The sequence below is a fragment of the Crotalus tigris genome, unplaced genomic scaffold (genome assembly GCF_016545835.1).
Source record: "Crotalus tigris isolate CLP2741 ecotype Arizona unplaced genomic scaffold, ASM1654583v1 scf7180000017588.1960692, whole genome shotgun sequence".
In the NCBI taxonomy this organism is placed as follows: Eukaryota; Metazoa; Chordata; class Lepidosauria; order Squamata; family Viperidae; genus Crotalus; species Crotalus tigris.
The window spans coordinates 1,928,834-1,952,861 of record NW_024096494.1 but is presented as its reverse complement, the minus strand read 5'-3'; the positions used below and the strand labels follow the sequence as shown (position 1 = coordinate 1,952,861).

The window sequence follows — 24,028 nt, the reverse complement described above, 5'->3', positions numbered from 1 at the left end:
GGGGGGGGGGGGGAGTATTAAGCCTCCAGTAAGACTTCTAAACTGAAACACACGCCCCGTGGGAGGGGGGAGGAATCTCCGGAACAGATTGCGGAGTGGAATTGAAAAGCGGCTTTGTGAACTAGTTCAGACGTTTAGGTGAAAAAGCATCCAGGTTAGGTTCAAACAACACCAGGTAGAGATGCAGTAGGTTCAAAAAGCTATATTTGGATTGTGTGCTTTGATAGAAATGCCCATTTCACAATCTTGGGTATTATATGTGCCTGTGTGTTGTTTATTTCGATTTATATATGGTCCCCTATCTCACAATCTTCTAGCGGATGTAGGTGTCCTTCCTTTCTTCCCACTCTTCAATGGTCATGAAGAAAGGAAAGTAAGCATCTCGCCACTCCAAATTCCCGCGGTCGACGGCCCAGCCTGGCACGCTCCCTCGAGAGTCAGAGTCTTCTCTGACGCAAGCGCAGACCGAGCCTTTGAAGAAAGGGCGGGGAGGATTCAGGAGAGCAGAGCTGGGTGCGGGCGGCATGTTCTCTAAATCTCTCTCTCTGCGTGGGGGGAGGAGAGCGCGGGGCTTGGGGCGGAAAGAAACTAGCGGGAGGGATAATCTGGGTGCATGTGTGGCTGGGCGAGAGGTGGGTAGCTGGTGGCCTGCTGTGCCGTCCGCATAGGGGAGATGAGCTCAGGCAGAAAGCGGGGCCGCCAGTTCGGCTCTGAGGTGATTTGGGCGGGAAATAAGAGGCAGCGGCTGCTTTGAAGAGCGAGCAGAGGGATCGTTTTGCGCTATCCTTTTTCCTCCAGGGGCGCATCGGGGAGAGACTTCCAGGAAAGGCGAAGGAAAAGATGGGCCGATTAAGGAAATAGGATACTTAGAAAAGGCTTTCATCTCATTTATTAAACTTTTATTTATATATAGACTTTCAGCGTGTCTGCATATTCCAATCAAAATTGTTAGCGTCGGTAACTCACAAGCCAGCAAATGTATAGAGAATGTTATAGTCTAATACAAATAAAATCCTATCCCAAAGACAGCTTTGATACCAAAAAGACATTACTGTGCCTCTTTTAAGAAGCATTTTTCAGTCTGTGTTTCATGTACAGTATATAGTTTTTATAATACAAGTTGGCAACAACCAGTCCCAGAGTAATAAAATGCAGAACTATAATCTTGTAATTCAGTGTCCTACTGGTTGTGTGTGCGCGCGCGTGTGTGTGTGTATTTTAAAGCCTCCTCACTACAAACAGACTTTTCTAGCATTTCAACTACAGTATTTAAATATTGAAACATGAAGATACCAGATACTGAGAACTGCAACTGATCCACAAACAACTTTAATAAGCCAACAATTCTATAAAGTTGGAATAATAATAAAATTGTATTTTGGTCTGTTTTGCAGTTTACTTAAAACAAATTAGGTTGTTAATTTATGAGATTGGTTTATTCAGTTAAACTTGGATGATGAAATAGTTGTTTTATGTATAGTGACAGTAAAAAATTAGACGAGTATTTTCTCATAAGCTCACACTAATTTCATCTGTGAAAAATGTCTTTGTATAGTATAAGAAATTCTGCACATAAGGGACATAACATTACTGAATTCCAATTAGCTTTACAAAAAGATGCAAGATGCAACTACTCTGTATTCAGATTTAATTAAACAAATGTGACATTTGAATGTTGATGATGTACATTTATGTAAATTTTACTGCATTTAGAAAATCATGGCACCATCAGGAAGAAAATCCACAGGAAAAACAACCAAATTAGCACAAGAAGATTCAGTTGTACATGTCTATAACTTTGAAGATGACCCAAAAAAACATTTGAGTGGTTCTGACGAGGACATTAGAGAAGGTGCAGTAGTCAACTTAATCAATAAAACCCACTATTACACCAGATACCCATTGTTTAGAACTCAAAGTTATCTGTCATATGAAATTTATCTACAGACAGGTTTTGAGAGGTGGAAAGTTGAGTAAACAAAGTAAGCAATTATCAATAATTATGTAGAAGTGCCCCAAAACAGCCTGATAGACATTTAAAGAAATATATTCATATTGTGCTTATGAGAGTGGAAACAGCAGAATTCTGTTATACTTTTAGTGTTTTAGAGGCATCTGAACTTTTTTCATGCACTAATTCAAAACACTTAAGAGCTCTGAAGTTTACATACAGTACAGTTTTCCAAGTTGTAGCTGTCAGTTTGTTGCACTAAAAACAACAAACATTCACGGCAATTTAAACAAAAAGTTTTATTGTGACTTAAACTCTAGTCCACAAAAGATTACTATATATCAAAACTTTTGGACACAGTCTTTACAAACTGATATGCTTTGTAATTTATTTCAGCTAAGATTTTTGCATAATTTTTATCATGAGTATGTCACTAAAGTATAGTGCTGAAAAAAGTATAGCTGATTCTCTAAAAGCATTAAAACGTTTTAAAAATTAATTAGAAATTAAATAATATTTTAATATTTAATGAAACCATTTTGCACGTTAACCCTAAAATCTGTGTGTGACTTGATAGTACAACCTTTTTTTGTATGTATAAAATCTTTAAATGCAGTCTTCGGAATAATAAAATATTACAGGAAGAAATTCTGCTGGGATTTTTGGAGAGCTGCTGTTAGGCTGAATAAATATTGCAGATATAAATGGAACAATACAATTATTGTTCACTCTTCCATATTTTGTTCTGAAATATATTTCATTTTGCTATTTTATTGGTTGTCCTCACAGAAAAATGTACACAGAAGATAATGAAAGCTGGCTGGGTGATTTTGGACCAGTCACACACACTCGGTCCAACTCGCCTCACAGGGTTATTGTGAGGAAAATAGGAGGAGGAAGGACAATTTATTGTACGTGTTTGCCATTTTGAGTTATTTATAAAATATTCCATATGGGATATAAATAAATAAGTAATGCACAATAATTTGATATATCAGGCTCAGCATAGAACTATAAGGATTTAATTTATGAAAATTTGTAATGTTTTAAATTTGAGTAGCGAAAGTATGATTGGATTAGTGAATGTAATTACCATGTCACAGCTTCATTGGCCTCATGCATATGAGTGGACACTACAAGACACACTCGGTGTTTGGGGTGGTTCACACAGCTTGAGGAACACTGAGGACTGACCTGTTTTCTTTCATCTTTTCCTGGTGATGCAGCTAATTAAATTTATATTTTGCTTTTCTGTAAAGATGAAGCTCCAGTGATTGATAAACATGGGAAGAAAAGACCTTCAGTAACTTTACCTCATGCAGGAGTTGAGGATGATGTTGGGTAAATTGCTTTCTCACTCATTTTTTTTGATGCACAGCTATTATATTAAATGTAATTATACATTTATAATCACAGCAGTAGAGTTATAGTAGTCTATCACAATCAGAAGTGCATATGTATAAAACTTTTCGTAAGTTTGGTGACAACTTACGAATAATTTTCTGTATATCAACTCATACGATATTGCATAGAAAGATTGTCAGGTCAGTGTAAGATGGCATTGCAAAAATGTGTGCATGTTTTAAATAAAGTTTGTCTTTATTTTACATAGAAACAAGAATTTGTTAAATTACTGGATTGGATCAAAAAATACAAGTATGAGAAATTTCAAGCATTCAGTCTCTCTTTAAACTAAGAATTGAATTGGGAAATTGACTTATAACCATCACACAGAGCAGAATTTATAAATCCACATGCTAATAGAATAAGACTATCATATTTGCAAAACTGGATGGCCATTAGATAACAAAAATTCAGAAAACACCTACTCTTTGCAACCAACAAATTTTCCTGGGTTTTTCAGACTAGATATGCTGAACTCCATATTAGATATATTAGATATTTTAGCAATTTATACCAAAATATACATAGTGCTTGGTTAACGACCACTTATTCAGTGACCATTCAAAATTACAATGATGCTGAACAAGTTGTGATTATGACTGGCTCTCAAAGTTCTAGCCATCCCAGCACCCCTGTAGTCACATGATTGTGATTTGGATGCTTGACAACTGACTTGCACTTATATTGCTTCCATGCTTTGGCAGTTATGTGATTGCAATTTGTGATCCTCCTTGTTTGCTTCATACAAACAGGAAGCCAACAAGGAAGGTCACAAGTTGGTCAGATAAATCTCCTCACTTACATGCCATCCCACTGTCCTGCCTTACTAGCCCACCTGCCCACCCTCCTGGACCCTTGCTGCACTTATGCTGTGCCTCCCTGGCCACTTGCACGCCTTCCTCCACCTGACATCAGCCACTTATCTATCTCCCAGCCTGCTTGCAAGCCAACAAGACTTGCAGCTTTTTACCAGCTTCCCTTATGGTTGTTGAAAGCCAGCAGGTAATGGCAAGGAACTTATTGCTTAATGACCTTAATGCCTAACAGTGCCAGTGAGGGTGGCAGCAATTGCCTTTTCTAAGTGGTCATGTGACATCATGTTTTATGACTGTCACTTGATGGAAATTCCAACCCTGATTGCCTTTGTAACACAAGGACTATCTGTATAACTTAATTTAAAATGTTAAAATTGCTCTATAATGAAGATATTTTCATAGTAAAAATAGGAAATACATCTATCTGAATTAAGCGGGAGTTGCTTTTAAAAAAAGAAATTATAGAACTGCAACCTGAAATCCAAATTTGATTTGACAAGGATCCATTTGTTTTTTGTATAGTAAATGAACTAATAGTAAGCCAAATAAGAACTATTGAACTTATTAAATAAAGCTTTGCCTCATCATCTCTACAAAATTTGATTCAGTTTTTTTAATCTTCCACAATTACTTTTATGATAAGAAAAATAAAGATGAGCATACCAGCAATAGCTATAAATAAAATACCATCGTTGAATATCCTCCCTTTGATGCTATAATTCTCATCCAGTTAGACATAAGGTGGCTGCAATAAAGTACGCATATGCTGAATACAGAAGGGCTAGTCACATACTTAACAATGGTTTGATTATAATATTATATGTAGGCTACAAATATCTGATTGCTTGGTCCAGAATTAGCTGAATATTCATTGAACTCAGGAATTCAGTAACCACAGTTTAATGATAATACTGTTACTTAGTTATTTCTTCACAGGTAATACCTTCAATTATTTCTTTTAATAATATATCTCTATATTTTTCTCTATTTTACCGTATTTTTAATATTGATAGGTGCCATTCACAGTATTGATTGTACAACATGTTTTAGGAAAGTATATTTCAAATATTAAGTATATGGGTACATATTAACTATATAATTGTTATGCTATGTTAAATCTCTATTTTGTTGCTACAAAACAATATGAGAAATATAATTTTTTATAATGTACAAAAATTACTCTTAAAATTAATCTATTTTATAGTGGAGAAGTGCAGAATATGCTGGAACGATTTGGAGGTATGTCATAATTTATGTCACTAGAGCTGAATGTAGTAACACTATTCTACATTCTTTACTGTATTTTAGGTTTCCTACTTTTGTAATTTCTCCAAGAAGAGTTGAGGGGTAGGTAGGAATAATATAAACCAGGTAAATCAATTCATAAGATCCTTCAGTATATATTAATATTTGAAGTGCAACATCAATAGTAGGTAAAATACTTTTTGAATACTTAATGTATTCAAAATTGTCAGCTAACATTGAATTAATATCTAAATTTTATTCAATTTAAAGTCAATATTTTGTTTTTATTTCTGTGTACCTGCTGGTATGATGGTCATGTGCATCAAGTTCTTCCCAAAAACCTGGGAAATTGCTTCTTGTTTATATGTAGTTTATTATATAATTTACTTACAATCATTTAAACCAGAGGTTCCCAACCTTTTGGGCACCAGGGACCGGTTCCGTGGAGAAAGGTTTTTCCAGGGACCAGAAAGTATGTGATTTTGTGTGCTACCTGCATCCCCCAGATGGAGCTTTGCTTGTTTGTATGGACCAATTGCTGGCATGCTGTGGCCCGTACTGGTTCACGGACTGGGGGATTGGGGACCCTTGATTTAAACTTTATCAGGTTTATAGCACATTCTTAAAATTGTTAATTAATGCATTTCCAGTTTGGTTCTCAAGTGAAGTTAAACTTTTGAAATGGCCTTACTGAAAAACTTTCAAGGATTAAGTGGAACTGTAAGGAAAACCTGTTTTACTGCTTTTTCTGTTGATCATCATACATTAGGGCACATTATGTTTACCAGTACAGTTTGGTATTGTAGTAGAATTTATCCATTTGATAATGTTAATGATTCAATATTTATCAGCATACTGGCTTATTGAAAATATTATAGGTAGGTGTACAATGTATATAATACTCAAAATTAGTCTGAAAAGTTGCTATAGTAATGTTTGGATTTATTACAAAGTGTTAAATCTACTTGCTAAAAACACACTGTACAATTCTCTTACTGTAGCGGACATTAACAAAGCTCTTCTGGCTAAAAGGAAAAGATTAGAAATGTATACAAAAGCTTCCCTTAAAACAAGCAACCAGAAAATAGAATTTGTTTGGAAAACACAACAGGAACAAAGGTCAGTTACTTCAAGAATCATATATTTCACAGGAAAATCATTACTTAATTCTTTACAAATAGTCCTTGACTTACAACTGTAATTGAGCTTGCAATTTCGGTCCTAAGTCATGACCATTATAAAGCCAGTCTTCATGTGACTGGATCTGATTTTACACTTTTGCAGCAATCATTAAGTGAACACACAAAGCAAACCCTGTGATCACTAAGTGAGCATGGTTTTTAAATGAACTCATTTTTTTGCTATAGGGTAAGCTTTTGCCAGTAAACACCAGTTTCCTGCAAAAACAAAGTGTAGTCACTTGACCGTAGGACACTGCAAACCCCCATAAATGTGGGCTGGTTCCCAAGTGCTCAAAATATGGTCACATGACCACATGGCGGCTGGATATGAGAACTTTGGGTCATAAGTCCCATTTTTGGAGTCCATCATGACTTTTAAGCAACTGGTCATAAAGTCAAAGACTATATGTAAATTATGACTAAATTTTGTTCAGCATTTTGCTTACTGAAAAACAAACTTTTAGCCCTTGGAGAAATATCCTAGCTGCTTTTTTTAGTATCTGGATTACATATGATGTGAATGAATCTGGATTATATTAACCCAGGGATTTAAAAATAAAAACATTTTTAAACATTTTTTAAAAAAATCATTGATTTTCATTTCTGTTTGTATATTAAAAAATGCCACAATGTTGATACTTAAAGCATTAAAGTCTGCAATCTTCCAGGAGTTCCCACAAGTATGCCAATTTAGTTTGTTAAAGTCAGCATTTATTCCACACTCCTGTGGATTTATTCTACAAGATATTACATATTACACTCTTTGTAATGATAAATATATATTGTAGGCAAAAGGTTAACCATGAGTATTCTCAGCAGTTCCTGCATGTATTTCAACAATGGGATGCCGATATACAGAAAGCAGAGGAACAGGAAGAAAAGCTAGCGGTTTGTTTTCTTCTATTATACTAACCATCAGATTGCTATTTCATGCCAACTTCTGCTTTTTCTTCCTATGATACAGGTATCCCTCGACTTACAAGCATTCGTTTAGTGAACAAAGTTACAACTGCACTGAAAGTGACTTATAACCAGTCCTCATACTTACAACTGTCACAACCTCCCCACAGTCATGCAATCAAAATTCAGGCACTTGGCAACCAGCATGTATTTATGACATTCACAACATCCCAGGGTCATGCGATTGTCATTTTTAACCTTCCCAGCTGGCTTTCAACTAGCAAAGTCAATGGGGGACACCTGATTCGCTTAATGACTGCAATTCACTTAACAACTGCAGTGATTCACTTAACTGACAAAAAGTCATAAAATCAGTGCAACTCACTTAACAACCGCCTTGCTTAGCAATAAAAATACTGGTCCTAAATGTGGTTGTAAGTTGAAGATGACTTGTATAGGAGAAATTATCAATCAATAATCAAAGATAAAAGATGAAATATTCAGTGGCATAAAATTGTGTGCATTCCTAACTTTGTGAAGATATTTATTCACACAGAGTGCAGGAAATTCAAGTAAAATTAGCAAAGTCAAGCACTTCATCAAAATTAACAAAGTCAAGCAGTTTATAAGGTTGCTTAAAACAGGTGAGATTTAAGCCCAGTTAGTAAGTAGGTAAGACACCTTTAACTTTCCTTTCTGCCAGAACTGAGTCTTAAACCAGCTATCCCAAATTGTTTTGTAAGCGATCTCTTTCCCAAAATAAACTTGAACATCAAGGATTCAAGTTGAATTCAGGTGTACACAAACAGTTTTGAAACTGAAAATATGCAGCACCATAAAACTTGGAATAAGTCTATTCCTGATATGTCTTTTGTCAACAAGGAAAATTTCTGTAATTGAATTATATCAACTTATTAACCGTTATACTTTTTCCCCCTTCAGAATGTATTTCGACAACAACAGAAAGCTTTCCAGCAAGCAAGAATAGTTCAAAGTCAGAGGCTGAAAACAATTAAGCAGTTATATGAGCAGTTTATAAAGGTCATTTTTAAATCAAATGGTAGTTCTGGACATAGTTTTATCAAGTTCACATTTCTACTAATTTTTGTTCCATCATGTAATTTTGAGATCAGTCTTAACAATGCCAGTATAACATACTGGAGTTGATACTATAATCCAACATCTGATTTTCATTACTGGACAAATTTCTTATGTAATATGTATCATCTCAACAATGTTCCACTTTCAAGCTTTCTTCATACATAAATGATGCATGTAGTGATTTTTCTATTATCTTTCAGGTTTTCTTCCCAAATCACTTCAGAACTTGTAGTGCCAAGATTAGTAAATTTCCTCCAAATGAATTTTATCTTGGTAACTTAACATTTCCCCTATATGAGATTATGTTCCTCAGAATACTAAACATTTGAAGGATTTAGTCTATATTTTAACTTTACAAATGAAAGAGTGTTCTTGATGTGAATTATTGTCCAGTTTTCATGAAGGCAAATTCTAATTGTAGAGTATGGAAGACATGGAAAAGACTCATGAAAGTCTTTTAGCAGGGGCACAGAGTGAACTTCGCAAAGAAATGTCCATGTTGCAAAAGAAAATCATGATGGACACAGTAAGTATTTATACTGATTTATGAAAATTTCAGTGACTTAAATAGAAAAGATATTGTTTATAATTCACAAGCTAAGAGTACTGTGATACAAAATGCTGCATTTGATCAATATATTTTTCTTTCTTTCTCATAACAGCAACAGCAAGAGATGGCAACTGTTCGCAAATCTCTTCAGTCCATGTTATTTTGATGGTTCAGTGGAGAAACAACTTGTACCTAAATAACATGATACATATATACACATTAGCTATTGTGAGGAGAAAAAAAGAGACTGTTTCACATTCCATGTTAAAAATTATATGTGTCTGAATACTTCATTGTTACAAGAGAAATCAACAAGTAATTAAAAACAATATCTGTTTTTTCATTTTCACAATATTATGATTCTTTTATCATAACGTTTTTCCTTCATTTTCAAATTACAAATGTAAATACCTGGTTATGACAGTATTTGTAAACTTCAAAATATTACAGTGTAGGATTATTCCTAGTTAGGCACAGTAGTTACAAAAGTCCATTAGCTGAATTAGAAATTCAAGTCAAAATGAAAAAGTCCTAAAAGCCAGGGGGGGGGGAAGCATTACACACATTAGAATAAAGTGCTTTAACATGAGAATTGAACAATACTGTTTACAAATTCCTTACTATCATATGGTAAAATATTACACTATGTTTTCCAGATTTAGTACTGTATTAATTTAAATGTATTAATACGTGGCATAATGTACTATTTGAATGGAAAATTAGAAGTTAATTGATACATCAAACTTGTTTTGAAAATACAAATTTATGTAATTAAATTAAAAACCCTTAAAGTACCATTGCAGTGATTATTGAATAAAGAGTAAGAAAGCACTAATTTCCAACTGAAATGTTTCTTACCATCAATTGAAATATCAAAAGATTGATTCATTGAGTTTATGAAACAAAAATTTTAAAGATAATTTACATTTTCATACTTCTAACACACATTCAAACATTACAGATGCAGTATTTATACAGTTATGGAATACTTAGTTAAAGCAATTTATAATTGTTTCAAATCTGATTTCTTTTTTAAAAATATTAAATATATTTCTTCTATTTTTTCACCAAAATTTGCTTGAAATATTTTATTATATTTAAATATCAAGGTTTTGCACTTATTAATTACCATAATGCCACTCCATTAATTAATGATTTTCTATATAGAATTCACCATAGTTGCATAAGGGCAATTTTTCAACTGAATCTGTAAATATGATTTTGATATAGATCAGCTTATGAGGCTTTTTTTACACCTCATTTAAAATTCAAGGTGATAGATTGTTCTTATAATTCTATTGGGTTTTCTAATTTCTAGAGAGATGTTATAATAATTAGTGGTGCAGACTGGAATTTTTTTTACTTAACATATAAGCAGTGGCCACTTGGGATTGATTCCCTTATGGAAGTGTACAATAGAAAACAGCAAAAAATAATAACCAGAGAGCAATATTTTAAAAAGAATCAAACTATCCTGACTGCACCTACAACTGCTTTTATTATAGTGTCAAAGTTAAGATGAGACACATTTTTTGAAATCAAACATAATGTCTATTAAATGTGTTCAGTCATGGCTCCTACATCATATTTGCTTTCCATAATCTAGGAATAGTTTTTGAAAGATAAATTCATAAATTAACAAACTTAATGCATCAGTGTTACATAACAAAACAAACTCATCTAACAATATAAGGAAAAGAATTATGGTTATAAGTTTTTCTAGAGACATAAACATTCAAAAGGAAGAATACATTGCTTGCTCTGCAAAATATATTCTAAAATGTTAATGTCTATTTTATACCAAAAAAATGCATGTATTTGCAACACATTTTTGTAAATGAAAATAGACTTTTTGTTGCTCTAAATGTAGTGGACCAGATTAGTTTATGTTCAAAAATAGAATGGCTTCACATTTGAAAAAAGGGATTGATTTCATTCTCTTATATCCAAAACTTTGAAGTACTTACCCTCCCCACACCAGCCCCAAATTTTCCTTTTTATAAACTGCTGTCTGGGAAGTTACAATTTGCAATGGCAAAATAGGGCATCCAATCCCATATTTGTATATGATGAAAAGCAAATACAGGTAGTCCTTGGGTTATGACTATTCAACAACCTATTCAAAGTTGCAGTGGCACTGAACGAATGGTACTTAAGATGACTCCTTATACTTCTATCCATTGCAGTATCTCTGTGATCACAAGATCATGATTTCTGATGTTCTCTGCCAGCTTCCCACAAGTAAAGTCAATAGGGAAACTGGTCAAAAATTGCAGCCAATGCAATTTAGTAAAGCCAGCTGGGACTGCTTGAATTGCTGTTGCTAAGTGACAATCACTTGATGTTGTGCTTTATGACTGCATTATTTAATGATGGGAATTCAGGTCCCAATTGCCATTGTAAGCTGAGGACTACAGCTTACGAGAAAAAGTGTGCCAGAGGCCAGAGGCGGAAAATGTTTAAATGTTTCTGTCTACCACAAACTTCAACTGAAAGTCAAAAATGCAAACTATATTTTGTATGACCTGAAAAGAATACCATAGCCTTTTAATCACTGATTTCTTTATCTACATTGGTTAAATTTTTAGCTAATTTGAAAGGTCAAGACATTACAGAATGTATAATGCTATTTTTCTACCTATATACTAATCGTAAAGTTATTCTCCTAAAAAGTCAAATTTATTCATGGAATAGTCCGTGCTAGTGATTACCTGCTTTAGACTTTTAACCATATGTGTATACAAACAAAGTATTTACACAGGGATTAGTTATCTTTTAACAAAAGCTTCTGTGATTCAAAATAACTACACGTCTTAGTATAATTTGAAATTTTATGAACTCCTTCATATATTTGGTTTGCTTAAAAAGCCTTCAGGTTTATATTTCTTTTAAAACAATATTTTCCATAATTCAAGATTTCCCCCTACTTCTTCTTTTCTTCACATTTAATTATAAGTCACTCATTATGATTGTGAACCTGTTCAAAAGCTTGAGGAGGTGAGATCTTGAAGACTTGTATGTGAAGGTGAGCAGCAATCTGTAGGCATAGTCCAGTAAAGTATCTCAGCAAATCAAACAACGAGATGAACTAAAGATGAAGAAGGGGAAAAAGAAATCTTACAAGTTAATATTACAGCACCTACTGCATACAAGCAGAATTATTCTTACTTTTATCCTACTACTGGCTCTAGCAGATAATTTAAATTCTTGTAAAGCCAAATAAAAAAAATAAAGTTACCAATCAAGTGAGAATTGTAATACTTTTAATATTTTACTGTTCTGTACAATTATAGAAAATATGTCTTTGTATAAACTATAAAGTTTAATTTTCTCACTCTTCCATCCCCCAGAAAGAGAAAATTCCAATTGTGCATCCAATAAATTACAGAGTAATGAATGAAAAATAAAAGGCCATGGTTGCCTCCTCTTCTAAGTTGGTGTTAATACATGCAAATATAATGATATATTTCAATCCATTAGTGACAGCTATTAACAGTAAATCTAAATCATCATGTGGTGCAGTCTTTTCTCTCTCTTCAGTTATGTTCCTGCCTAAACATACACAAATTCATGGCATTCTATTCTCTCTTTTTTCCCTCACTTTTTTTTTTCCACAGGAGAGTCCGGAAAGCTGAGCTTAAGGGTATTCGCAAAGATGACAAGAAAGCCTGCTAGAATCTTTCTTGGCTGCAATAAGCAAACAAGTTCTTAAGTTAAGCAGGTTCAAGCTGGATTTAGACAGGAGACAAAGGGAATGTGGGCTATGGCTGAAAAGCAGGTTAATCAGTATAAATGTAAAATGATAATAGACTATATGACAAAAATATGAGACTGTCTTTATCCTCATTTAGAAATTATGGAAAATAATTCACTTTCATGATTTTTTTTTCATATCATCTAATGGTATGATGGAGTTTCTGCAGAAATGTCCTCAAATAACAACTGGATAATTTCATTAACTTCAAAAATTGAAAAGTCTTTATTCACTAGTGTTTGATACATGTTAATTTCTCTCACAAGTACATGTTCAAGGAAAATAACTAGTTCCTGGTCAAATTAACTTAGCTTCTTTTTCAAAGCATCTTTTTGCTGGTGCCAGATTTCTTCTCAGATAGAAACTCCATCCCCTATGAGTTATAGAAATGACTTATAGAAAAAAGATTTCACTCTATTCTTTTACAGTAATTGAGGTCCACTCAAAGGGGAAATATTTGCTGTATTTCAATAAAGCTGTAATGTATGCCGGTTTTTCAGGGGAGCAACAGGAAAGGATGTATGTCAATTGTATTCTTATTTAAGCTATCTCCTGGTTAGTATTTCCTACAGATGTTTGGATAATTATGCTACATTGCATAGAGTTTCTAGGGATATGATAAAGATATTGGGTTTCCTATCCCAGTGTTCTCACACAATCAATATCTATCATTCATCCTTTCAAGACTATGCTGTCAACTCATAATCATTTTCAGTAATAATGTGATTCTTTTAGCTTACTATTATGGTGCCATTTTGATATCTTTTAAAAGACATTTAAAGATTTTTAAATCTTTTATTTAATGTTTCAGTATGATTCAATAACATTAGTTCTTCTTTATGACCTCATTTTATCTAAATCTAGATTACTTTGGATAAACTCTAGCATAGGTTGGACAGATAAGGAATGATGACATTATATTTTCTTTATAAGACTATATACTTTGTGGAGGCTATTTTAAGACATAAGGGATTTGCGTTTTCAAGGTAGATTAATTCCACATTTTCTTTTCCTTTATTGTCTCGCTGGAAGAATCACTATCCATTATTTGAGGAGCACAGCCATTTGTGCCTTTTCCTTATCGCTGCCTTGTTACGAATAAAGCTGCTATATGTCTTTGTACCTTCTTTTTAAAGACTTTTCTAAAATTCTTACAAAATTGTATCATTTATTTCAGACCGCTTAGGTATGTTTCAGTTTTTAAAATAACTTCTTTCAATTCTTGATTTCTAAATTAGATAATCCACTCAAAATTCAAATTACCAAACATTATGTGTAATCATATACAAAATTACATTAAAAATAGAATACATGCAAATTCAATGGAAATTTACTTACCAGTGCAACCCATAAAACAATATATTCATCAATAAAACAATTGAAGTACTGGTTTAGAAATAAGAGGCCTGGCCCAATGAAGGCAGTGTCTTGAAGTAAGATCTCACTTTTTGTCATGTGTGCTACCTATAAACAGAAATTAAGTTATCTATTAAATTAAGACTTTAGATTCTATTTAACCTTTTGCAATGCAAATATACTATCAAGTCTTGGGAGATATTAAAATGCTATAAAATCAAAAACCATTCAAATTGATCTAGAATGTATGCTCAGTAAGAATAGTAAGAATTCACTTTTTAATAAAATAAAAACTACAAAAATATTGAACAGATTTTGTCTGCTAGTAGCGGTACTTAATCACAGATACAAACTTTAATAATTTTGATGTAGAATAGAAACTGTAATATACAATATATATTCAATGTTTATTAAAACTGGATTTACATGGAGTAAATACATACATTCTAGATCATCTTGATGTCCAGTAAATGTGGCCTTAATAATAAGATCTGAAACTATATTGTTTGCAAATATTTGCTTTGGCAAAATAGTACCATGAAATCATTCTTTGTTTTGTTTGTTTGTATTAATAAACCATAATTTGCAGTAAGTGTCCACTTTTAAAATTGAATTTATATACTATCATCATATTCTAGATCTCTAAGTAGTTTTTAAGAAACATATGTTCAATTTGCCCACATTAGCTACAATCCTAATCACACTAATTTGGAAATAAATTCGACTGAACTCAAAGGGCCTCTTTTCTTGGTGAATATGCATCAAAGAAAGTATTACTTCGACATTTTTATTAATATCACATTAATCCTGATTTTTAGCATTCTTTAATATGTTAAAATACTTGGGTTACATCAGCTAAACATATTATATGTACACCAAATATCAAAAATGTTTTACCACCAATTTTTGTGTAATTTTTGCAGACACAAATCCAAAAGTTAAGGCATACAGACAGGGATGATTTTCAAACAGTTGAGTTGGGGATTTTTTGTAGATCATTATTGCCAAAGTAATAATTAGACCAATGTGAAGGCCTGGAGATAAAACACTTGTTCCCTGAAATACATAAAGGCATTTATGTATTCTTTTTAATAAGGTATGTTTTTGTTATTTCTCTCTGTAGCTCAAATAATAATAGTAAACATAAGTAGATGTTAAAATATAACAGACAAATTACAATATAATTAGCAATACCCAAAATATAATAGCCCTTAGAAACTATGCAAAACAATACAATCTACTGAATTTCAATCAAATCAAATCAAATGCATGTCGGAAGAAATGCATGGAAGAAATCTGCCTTATTCTATCCGATGTCAAACAATTTAGATCTTTAAATATTAAACCAGAATTCCGAAATCACCCAGAATTCAATGGATAATCTTTGCAAACTGGGAGAGGAGATTGGTCACCATTTGAAGCTTCCAAATGCTTTTAGAGCAAGCCGTAGAACCTTCCAGAGCAGTTTAATTCCTAAGCAATGTAGGGGACGAGGTTATGATGGCAATTGGGATCAGGATTTCCATCACTAAGCAATGCATTCCTAAATCAAGACATCATGTGACTGCATCTTGTTTTGCCATCAAAACCCAGAGACTGCGGGTCATTAAGAGAAAACCTCAAATAACCCTAGGCAAGCAGCTTGGCAGGTGAGGGCTGCAGGTGGGTGGATGAGTGCTACAGATGGACACATCTCAATGCAAGCAGGTCAGCAGAGGCTGAAGACAGATGCTTCTGAGTACAGACAGGCTGTTGGGGGATGCAGGCAGGCAAATGGGGCTGGCGAGGGCCACAGGTAAGTGTTATGGATCATGGCCAGGCCTTTGGGGGCTGCTACACAGAATAGGCAGGTGGGGGTTGTTACAGAGTGGCCCTCACAGCCCCACTCATAATCTACAGTGCCCACACATAACAGTGAGTAAAATGGTGGAAATGACCTATAGGTGTAATTTACAACTTTCTGCAAGCTTCCCCATTGATTTGTTTGTGGGAACCTGGCAGGAAAGACTACAAATGGAGAATATGTGACTGTGGCTGGTTGTGATTGTGTAATCGTGATCCAGGTAACCAAGCACTCAAATTATGATCACATGATTGTGGGGACAGCGTGACAGCCAGAACTCTGAGAATGGCTGTAGGTCCTCCTTGTTCATTGCCATTATCACTTTGAATAAATTGCTGAACAAGTGGTAGTTTTAGAAAGTTTAATATTGTCAGGAAGAGTAAAAGCTAGTGTGTCCCAATAGTTCACTAAATCTTTTAAAGAAGATTTTGGCTTTTGTACCAGGTAGAAGTAGAAAAAGGCTTATCAAATTGCTTGATAAGTTGCTTGATTGGCTTTGCTTTGAGAACTTTTAGCAAGAGTGAGCAAAAATTCCACAGATACTTAAGAACTAAATTAATAATCTGATCTAGAAATTTCATGGCTGCTATATTATCTCTTTTCCACTTCTCCTTTGTAATATGAAGCTGTAGAGCAATTCAAGCTATAGCATAATTTTATTAGTACATTTCACAGTGCATATTGCATTTAAGGCTTTCTAAAACAGAGTACACAAAATAACACTCAATTTGCATTAGCATTAATTAAAATTTACATTAACCCAAAATTAACATCTTACAAATACTTACTGCTATTGTAGAGCCATTCTTCCCCACACCGCCTCCAAAGATTACTCGGAAATAAGTATAACTTGACAATACCGTCCCACACAATAAAGCAGCAATAGGTAATATCTTCAGCTCTAGTTCTAGCAGAGGGATCTTGTAAAGAAAATGATCATTTAAAAGGTTTAAAACTTTCTGCAACTACTGAAACTTAGCAATTTATCTGAATTATCCATTTTTCTTCACTTACAAGCAAATGCCACTCATATCCAAAAATTCTGTTAGCAATCCCAGATTATGATTGAAGACTGGACACACAAGCACTATTCTTTAAATTATCTTACAATTATATATGACATTGAATTTGGAATCAAGAAAAAAACATTCTTAAGTACAGTAACTGGACCTGATTGTATAGTCTAGTACAGGGGTAGGCAACCTTGGCTCTTTTATGATTCGTGGACTTCAACTCCCAGAATTCCTGAGTCAGCATAGCTGACTCAGCATAGCATAGCTGACTCAGGAATTCTGGGAGTTGAAGTTCACAAGTCATAAAAGAGCCAAGGTTGCCTACCCCTGTACTAGTATACAGGTAGCCTTTGCTTAACAGCAGTAATTGAGAGCAGCAGCTCTGTTGCTACATAAAGTACAATGTTACACAATTGTTCCAACTTACAATGACAATTTGAATAGTTTCCAGTTATTGTTGTTAAGCAAATCCCTTGCAGTCATTAGGACACAATGTCGTGTAATCCCCTTTTGCAACCTCCTGCTAGTTTCTTCGTTGACTCTGCTTGTCAGAAGCTGGCACTGAAGGTTAGAAATGATGACCATGTGACGCTTCAACAACCGTGCCCCAACTGCAGTCATGTGATTGCAGAGATGCTATGACGGCTGCAACTACAAGGACTGCTCTTAAGTCTCCTTGTTCAGTGGAATTGTAAGTTCATTGTAAGTCTGAATAGTTGCTGAATGTGGTCTACCTATATACCATCAACTGCATTTCCAGAAAATGGATAGTTCCTTCATATTCACTGATCTATACAGCTGTAAACATCACAGGAAATGCAAATACCATCTGCCCATTTTGCTTAGATCAGATCTCAAGATTGTATTATCCACATATTCTAGCTAATAAAACTTAGCACAAATATTTACCTTTTTTTATTCAACTGTAGTTAGAAGGAAACTTCCAAGAGGCAGCAAAAGGTTAAAAAGAAAAGCAAAATAAATGAATCCTGTAACCAAGTAGGTTACATTTCAGAATACAAAGTTGCCTAAGATGCAATTTCCGAGATTACTGTATCTTAAATAATCCATTACTCCAATAAAATAACTTGCACAGTGACGATGATTTAAATTGAGTAGTTTAGCTGTCTACATTTAGCTTCAGGGAGGAAAAAAATCATTTTCAAAAGAAAACTGGAAAAGTTTCAGTAATAATATTTGAACACTGAATTGGTTTCATGCAGGTATTCAATAATTCAAGTATGCCAGAATATTAAATCAGTTTCAAGAATAAAGTCAGCCAAGTGATGCTTATGAATTGCTTAAATGTTCATAAATGTAAAATGTTGAAAGTGTATATTGTAACTATATAAATACTTATGCAGTGGTTTCGTTATTGCCTTTAATGCAGTTAATTTTTTTTTTTTACTCAGTCTGCTGGATTTCTAAAAGGCTGAAAAGTCCAGGGAGGCTAAGATATCGCCAGTAAAAAGATCAGATTTATCCAACATTTATCCATGTTATGTTATCCAAATAATATCTAGTGGATGTAATTGTCAACATTTTCAAGAGGTCATCCTAACTAGCTCATGCTTCCTTTGAACAGTAGTTCTCTTATTACTTTCTGTAAATCTAAATCAGGGGTGTCAAACTGCCAGACCGTGGGCCGGACGTGTCATCCAGAAGCCACGGCCACCCCATTGCTAGCAATGGCAAAACCACTCTGATACGTTGCGCGATGTTGCGAGTTTGACATGTCTGATCTAAATCCTACCATATTGACAAAAATAGTCCAGCTCTGAAAGCAGAAGGAGCACAATCTGCTCTGAAATTTTCAGAAAATAAAAGAGAGATGCATCCTGTTGACTTATAGCAATAAATTCAGCACAGCTTTGAATGGTACATGAATGTTTGAGAACAACAACAGACAGCTGGTAACACGTACATAATAAAGAGCAGAGAACTGGGAGTATTATGGAACATCATATGTTTAAATAATTGCAGTAATTTAATACAAACTTTAATTATAACATGTGGAGTCTTTTTCTTTTACGTAGTTTTGAATTCATGCACTGGAAAACGCATTACAAATGCAAAAAGGCATCTCACAATAAACATTTAAAAGTAGGAAAAATCAACGTTCAACAAAATGCAAAGAATTAGAATCACTTAGTATCAATACGTTTCAGAGATATGAAAATATATTTAAATCTGTAGGTATATTGACTTACCTTTGTGTCCCACATTCTTGTTCCACCAAATGAGGATAATAAAAGCATCATTATTATAGCTATTTCAGATTCAGTCACATCAATTCTAGAACAAAAAAAGAAAAAAGAAATTAACTCATACCAGTGACTTTTTTTAATGAATGGGGATTCATATGCCAAAGGTTATTCAAACATTTTTCTAAAATAAATGTAAACATCAGGGAACTACTACTAATAATGAAAGTAGCTTAATAATTTATTTTATTTCTTGTAATTATATTTTCCTAATTCAATGTATAAATTGGCAGAAATAATGGCTGAAATATAAATAAAGCATCACTATCTCCTCCTACCCAAAGTAAGATACAAATCCAACTAATCCTGATGCAATTAAGAAATCATAACTTGGGATATATGTGAACCAAACTTCACATCTACCTATTTGCCTGTTGCTGACCAAATACTAATTGCTGGACACCAGTAAAACTTTGTCTCTTTTCATGGTCTTCTACCTAAACCGGGATTAAATCCGAGCCAGAGAGCTCCTTAAAACAGACAATAGCTTCAGAAAGAGAACTTCTCTCTGATAACCATTAAAAAAAATAGCAATAGCAATAGTACTTAGACTTATATACTGCTCCATAGTGCTTTACAGCACTCTCTGAGTGGTTTATAATGTCAGCATATTGCCTCCTACAATCTGGCTCTTCACTTTCAGGCCTCAGAAGGATGAAAACTGAGTCAACCTGGAGTTTGTCAGGATTGAACTGCAGGCAGAGTTATCCTGCAATGCTGTATTCTAACAACTGTGCTACCCAGGACTCTTTTCATCCCCTTTTCATCCCAATCTTAGTAGCTGAAAGCAATAGCAGATGTTTAAGGTTTCTGACTCATCTTTAGTATCTTATAACCTTTCCTGCAAAGTTTTTGATCCTTCCCATCTAACCTCCCTAGCTTTCAAACTCCTTTGTGAAGTATTATCATCTCATTTGATGTACTATTAACTCAGCATGGAATTCACAAATAACATACTTCCTACTAGGATTCAGGAAAAAAAAAACCTGGTGTCCAAGTTGAGGGTGACAGTAATTTTTTCTTAAGACAAGTTGCAAATTCAGTTATCCAGGCATTCACTTACTTGCTGAATCTGAGCATGCCGGAGACATAGGTTTGCCAGTGAGCACAGTAAAACAGGAATATCGCAATAAAGAGACAGAAAAAGAGCCAATCTGGATTTGTTCCCAAGCGAACTGCAATGCAGGCTGCAACAGTAACGAATACTGAAAAGGCAAATTAATTTAGGTTTCATAGCTGTTTTGGAGAATATCGATAAAATAAGACTTTGGGCATAACCAGTACTTACCTTTCATTGGTAAGTAAAATGGAAGCTATACTAAGTGGGAAAAAGAATCCCCACACTAACTAGTAAATTCCACCCATCTTAGGAAACCTATGTGTTTTCTTACCCCTGCTTTATAAAAGACACCATGTATTTAAAAAAATATTGATGAGCTGAGCGCCCATAAAAAATAATACTCTCCATTCCAGGAATTGTTGCTAATATGATCTTCATTTAATCTAAAAAATTACCACCTCGCTTCTACTCATTTTACTTCATATATGTTGAGCTGGTTTATAGAACCAGAAGATAATATTTTGGCTCTTGAATCCAACTTCCAACTTTGTGTAGAAATCCAGTTTAAAGTATGCCAAACAGATAGCCGTCTGGCTTCTTGGATAAGTGATTCCATTCTCAAATTGCTCTTCCTTTTAAAAATATCCTACCTGTGATCAATTCTATTAATTAAATATTTAAAAGACCAAAGGGTGTGATGGCTCAGCAGTTAAAGAAGCTGAGCTTCTTAACTGGAAAGCTGACAGCCAAGTTCAAGGCCTGAGTGCTGCATGATGGGATGAGCTCCTGTTACTTGTTCCAGCTCCCACCAACCTAACAGTTCAAAAGCATCCAAATGTAAGTGGATAAATCGGTAACACTTCAGTGGGAAGGTAACAGTGTTCTGTGTACCCAGACATGCTGGCCACATAACCATGGAAGTGTCTTTGGACAATGCTTGACTAAGAAATAGAGATGAGCACCGCACCCAAGAGTCAGACACGACTGGACAAGGGAAAGATTTACCTTTACCTTTTGAAAGACAAATTTCAGTCTGGTTTTAGATGAAAATGTTCGACAGAAATTGCTTTGGTTGCCCAGAAAGAATGTTTGTTCTACAGGATGGAAGGACTTCTTTCCTGGGCTGCTCTGCATGGTGACACTTGTTTCAGCCCTCTGGATATGGAGTATGCAAGGGTACTCAAGATAGCAAGTAGAAACTCAAAAATGACTCCCCCCCAGGACACACGACAGCCCTCTGGAGTTGCCATTAGATGTAGGAAAAAGTCACTTAATGATTTAAAGAATTGCAAAAAGTTATTACATGCCCACATGCATCAAAGCACATTTCCCCTTTAGACTGGAAGCAATTTACAGGCCTAGTGTTAAGGTGGCTTCATTTCCATCTGAAGGATTGTAGGATGAACTTGAGAGTGGGGTCTGTTGAACTATGGCAAGTTGTCTAGAAAGGCATGGATTGAATTCACAGAGAGAAGCAACCCTATATTTTGACTAGAGGAGGGGACTGCATGGGTTAGTCTACAGGGGTTAGACTAAAAGACCTCCTTCCAACTCTATCAGTACATGATGCAAGCCTAAACTAATTAAAAAGTTACCTGTTGAAATAGAATCACAGCCATGGTCAAACAATTCTCCCAAAGGAGAACTACTATTTGTTCTTCTGGCTTGCTTTCCATCAATCGCATCCAGAGATTGGTAAATAAAGATTCCTAATGCACAAAAGAGGAACACCCAAGGAGGAGCCTGAAACAAATATACAGAAACAAGCTGTTCTGCCATTCTCATCTAATAAGTATAATAAGGACAGAGTGGCCTTGATCATCTGTTATGACATTCCCCTTAATCACTACTTTGTCTTCAGCACATTGTATCTTAAAGTAGGTTACAAAACCAGCGATAAGGCACTCATTAAGACTACAGCTAATAACCTGGTCTACAGTTTCTCTATCTTACTAAAAAAACATGAGCAAGGAGATCCTGTTCTAGTCCTCCCTTAGGAACAGGAACCAGCTGAATGCCTTTGGGCCAGTCATTGTTTCTGAGCCAAGACAGGAAAGTTAAATAATATCTATTTACCAATCCAAAGTTGACTAGCATGGTACATTACAAACCATAAAGAGTCACTTGGATGAGATGGGCAGTTATGGAAACTGAGCTCATAAAATAAATCATCTTCAGTGAAGAGGCCTTCATTCTGCAGCAAATTGGGCTGATAATAATATGCATCATGGACTATGATCTAGTAGTCAATCTTGAAAAATCATGCAGGGTCAAACCTGGCAGTCCTCAGATACAGACTATCAGAAACTCCCAGAAGCAAGGAAAGTCGACTGGGAACTTTAAAAAGGAGGCTGCCACTTACTTATTGTTGTTGAGAAGTTAATATATCTATGGAGTCATCAGCAGTGAAACTCCACAAAAAGAAAATTGTATCTTTGTGTGTATTATGCAAATACAAACTTGTTTTATAAATGAAAAACATTTCTCTTTCAGAGAGGCAAAAATGTCTAAAATCAGCCCTTTCCTAGCTTCTACTAGAACAGCTCAAAACGTACATACTGTGACTCTGGTCAAGGATCACCAGTCTAATCCAAAGTGCCAATCCTAAATGCCTTAGCACAGGAAAGGCATGGTGTAAGTCTAACCATTAAATAAATGCACACCTACACAAACTCTGTGATTGAGCTACTTCGTTTTCCCCAAATTCCAACATGACTCAAATATTTTCTTTAAAAAAAAATTATGACAGCCAACACAGACCTTTCTCAGCACAATCTGCACACACTGGACTCCACAGCCCATCATATTTCTAACCACAAGGCTGCAGGATTGGCCAACAATAAGTCCCTTCTTCCCCTGAGCGGAGGGGAGCTTCTCTTACGGAAAGTGTGCACGGCAAAGAACTGCAAGACTCCGTGAAAGCTTACCGGGCAGTTCACACGAGACGAGTTAAAGAGTATATCCTAAGTACGCTAAGATCTTAACACTGCTGTCGATCAGTCTGAGTATCTGCTGAATAGGCTGGACAGGGCGAACCCCTGGAATTTGAACTCCAGGGCGGCCCAACCTTTTCTCTTTCCCGGCAACCTGACCCTCCGCCTTCCGCAATGCCCCATAGCGGGAGAGCGCTAAAGCGAAACCAGGGGAAGCGCGCATCCACAAGGGCGACGGCGGAGGCGAGTCTCCCCGGCGTGGACTACCGTACCTCTTCGGTGGCGCTAGGGCAGTAGTACATGAGAATCAGCGAAGGGACGAGGGTGAAGGCCAGGCCGACGAGCGTGATGGCGTTGGGGGCCAGCCAGAGCGGCGTGCGCTCCACCAGCCAAACCCAGTAATGCTGCAGCGGCGGCTCCAGCAGCGAGCGCCCGGACGCGTTGTACCTGTGCTCTTCCAGGCGCTTCAGCTGCGCTGCGCTTAGCGGCTCCAGCAGCGCCATGGCGCCTTCCCACTGGCCCGAGCTAGTTCCGAGAGGCAGCACCCGCGCAGCGGCAACGGGAGGAGCCGGGGGCGGGGAAGCCCGCTGGCCTGGCTGGAGGCGGGCAGGAAGTGGCAGGCTGGGAGCTGCGGCCGCCCAGTCCCGGGTGCGGTTTG

The 24,028-nt window shown here is 35.5% G+C and overlaps 2 protein-coding genes across 7 annotated transcripts; one reads left to right on the top strand and one right to left on the bottom strand.

Moving 5' to 3' along the window:
• The first annotated feature begins 87 nt into the window (after positions 1-87).
• Positions 88-11,754, top strand: LOC120316742 (synaptonemal complex protein 3-like). Of its 6 annotated transcripts, XM_039362735.1 has the most exons (9): positions 582-715; positions 1,714-1,852; positions 3,211-3,292; positions 5,375-5,409; positions 6,417-6,534; positions 7,385-7,484; positions 8,439-8,537; positions 9,019-9,123; positions 9,260-11,754. In XM_039362735.1, exons 1-9 carry the CDS (start codon positions 674-676, stop codon positions 9,311-9,313), a joined length of 774 nt encoding a protein of 257 aa, XP_039218669.1. In that variant the 5' UTR covers positions 582-673; the 3' UTR covers positions 9,314-11,754. The 6 variants fall into 6 exon arrangements, with proteins under 6 accessions (XP_039218659.1, XP_039218630.1, XP_039218622.1 ...); XM_039362725.1 differs by lacking the exon at positions 582-715 and adding an exon at positions 88-154 and having other exon boundaries at positions 9,019-11,754; XM_039362696.1 differs by lacking the exon at positions 582-715 and adding an exon at positions 96-175 and having other exon boundaries at positions 9,019-11,754.
• On the bottom strand, positions 9,129-23,930 carry LOC120316732 (cholinephosphotransferase 1-like). Its single transcript, XM_039362679.1, has 9 exons — positions 23,643-23,930; positions 22,033-22,180; positions 20,441-20,582; positions 19,324-19,408; positions 16,889-17,020; positions 15,155-15,313; positions 14,240-14,365; positions 12,125-12,235; positions 9,129-9,339 (listed from the first exon to the last, which is right to left on the bottom strand). The coding sequence occupies exons 1-9, from the start codon at positions 23,871-23,873 to the stop codon at positions 9,295-9,297; spliced, it is 1,179 nt and encodes a 392-aa protein (XP_039218613.1). The 5' UTR covers positions 23,874-23,930; the 3' UTR covers positions 9,129-9,294.
• Between the last annotated feature and the right edge of the window lie 98 nt (positions 23,931-24,028).

Excerpts from the sequence above, each read along its gene's own strand:
- LOC120316742 (XM_039362735.1), top strand. The coding sequence starts at position 674 with ATGAGCTCAGGCAGAAAGCGGGGCCGCCAGTTCGGCTCTGAG. Across the intron at positions 7,485-8,438 it reads AACAGGAAGAAAAGCTAGCG|AATGTATTTCGACAACAACA; the intron begins GTTTGTTTTCTT and ends TTCCCCCTTCAG. Across the intron at positions 8,538-9,018 it reads TATATGAGCAGTTTATAAAG|AGTATGGAAGACATGGAAAA; the intron begins GTCATTTTTAAA and ends TTCTAATTGTAG.
- LOC120316732 (XM_039362679.1), bottom strand. The coding sequence starts at position 23,873 with ATGGCGCTGCTGGAGCCGCTAAGCGCAGCGCAGCTGAAGCGCCTGGAA. Across the intron at positions 20,583-22,032 it reads CTGTGATTCTATTTCAACAG|TATTCGTTACTGTTGCAGCC; the intron begins GTAACTTTTTAA and ends TTGCCTTTTCAG. Across the intron at positions 12,236-14,239 it reads TTGTTTTATGGGTTGCACTG|TTCATCTCGTTGTTTGATTT; the intron begins GTAAGTAAATTT and ends CTTCATCTTTAG.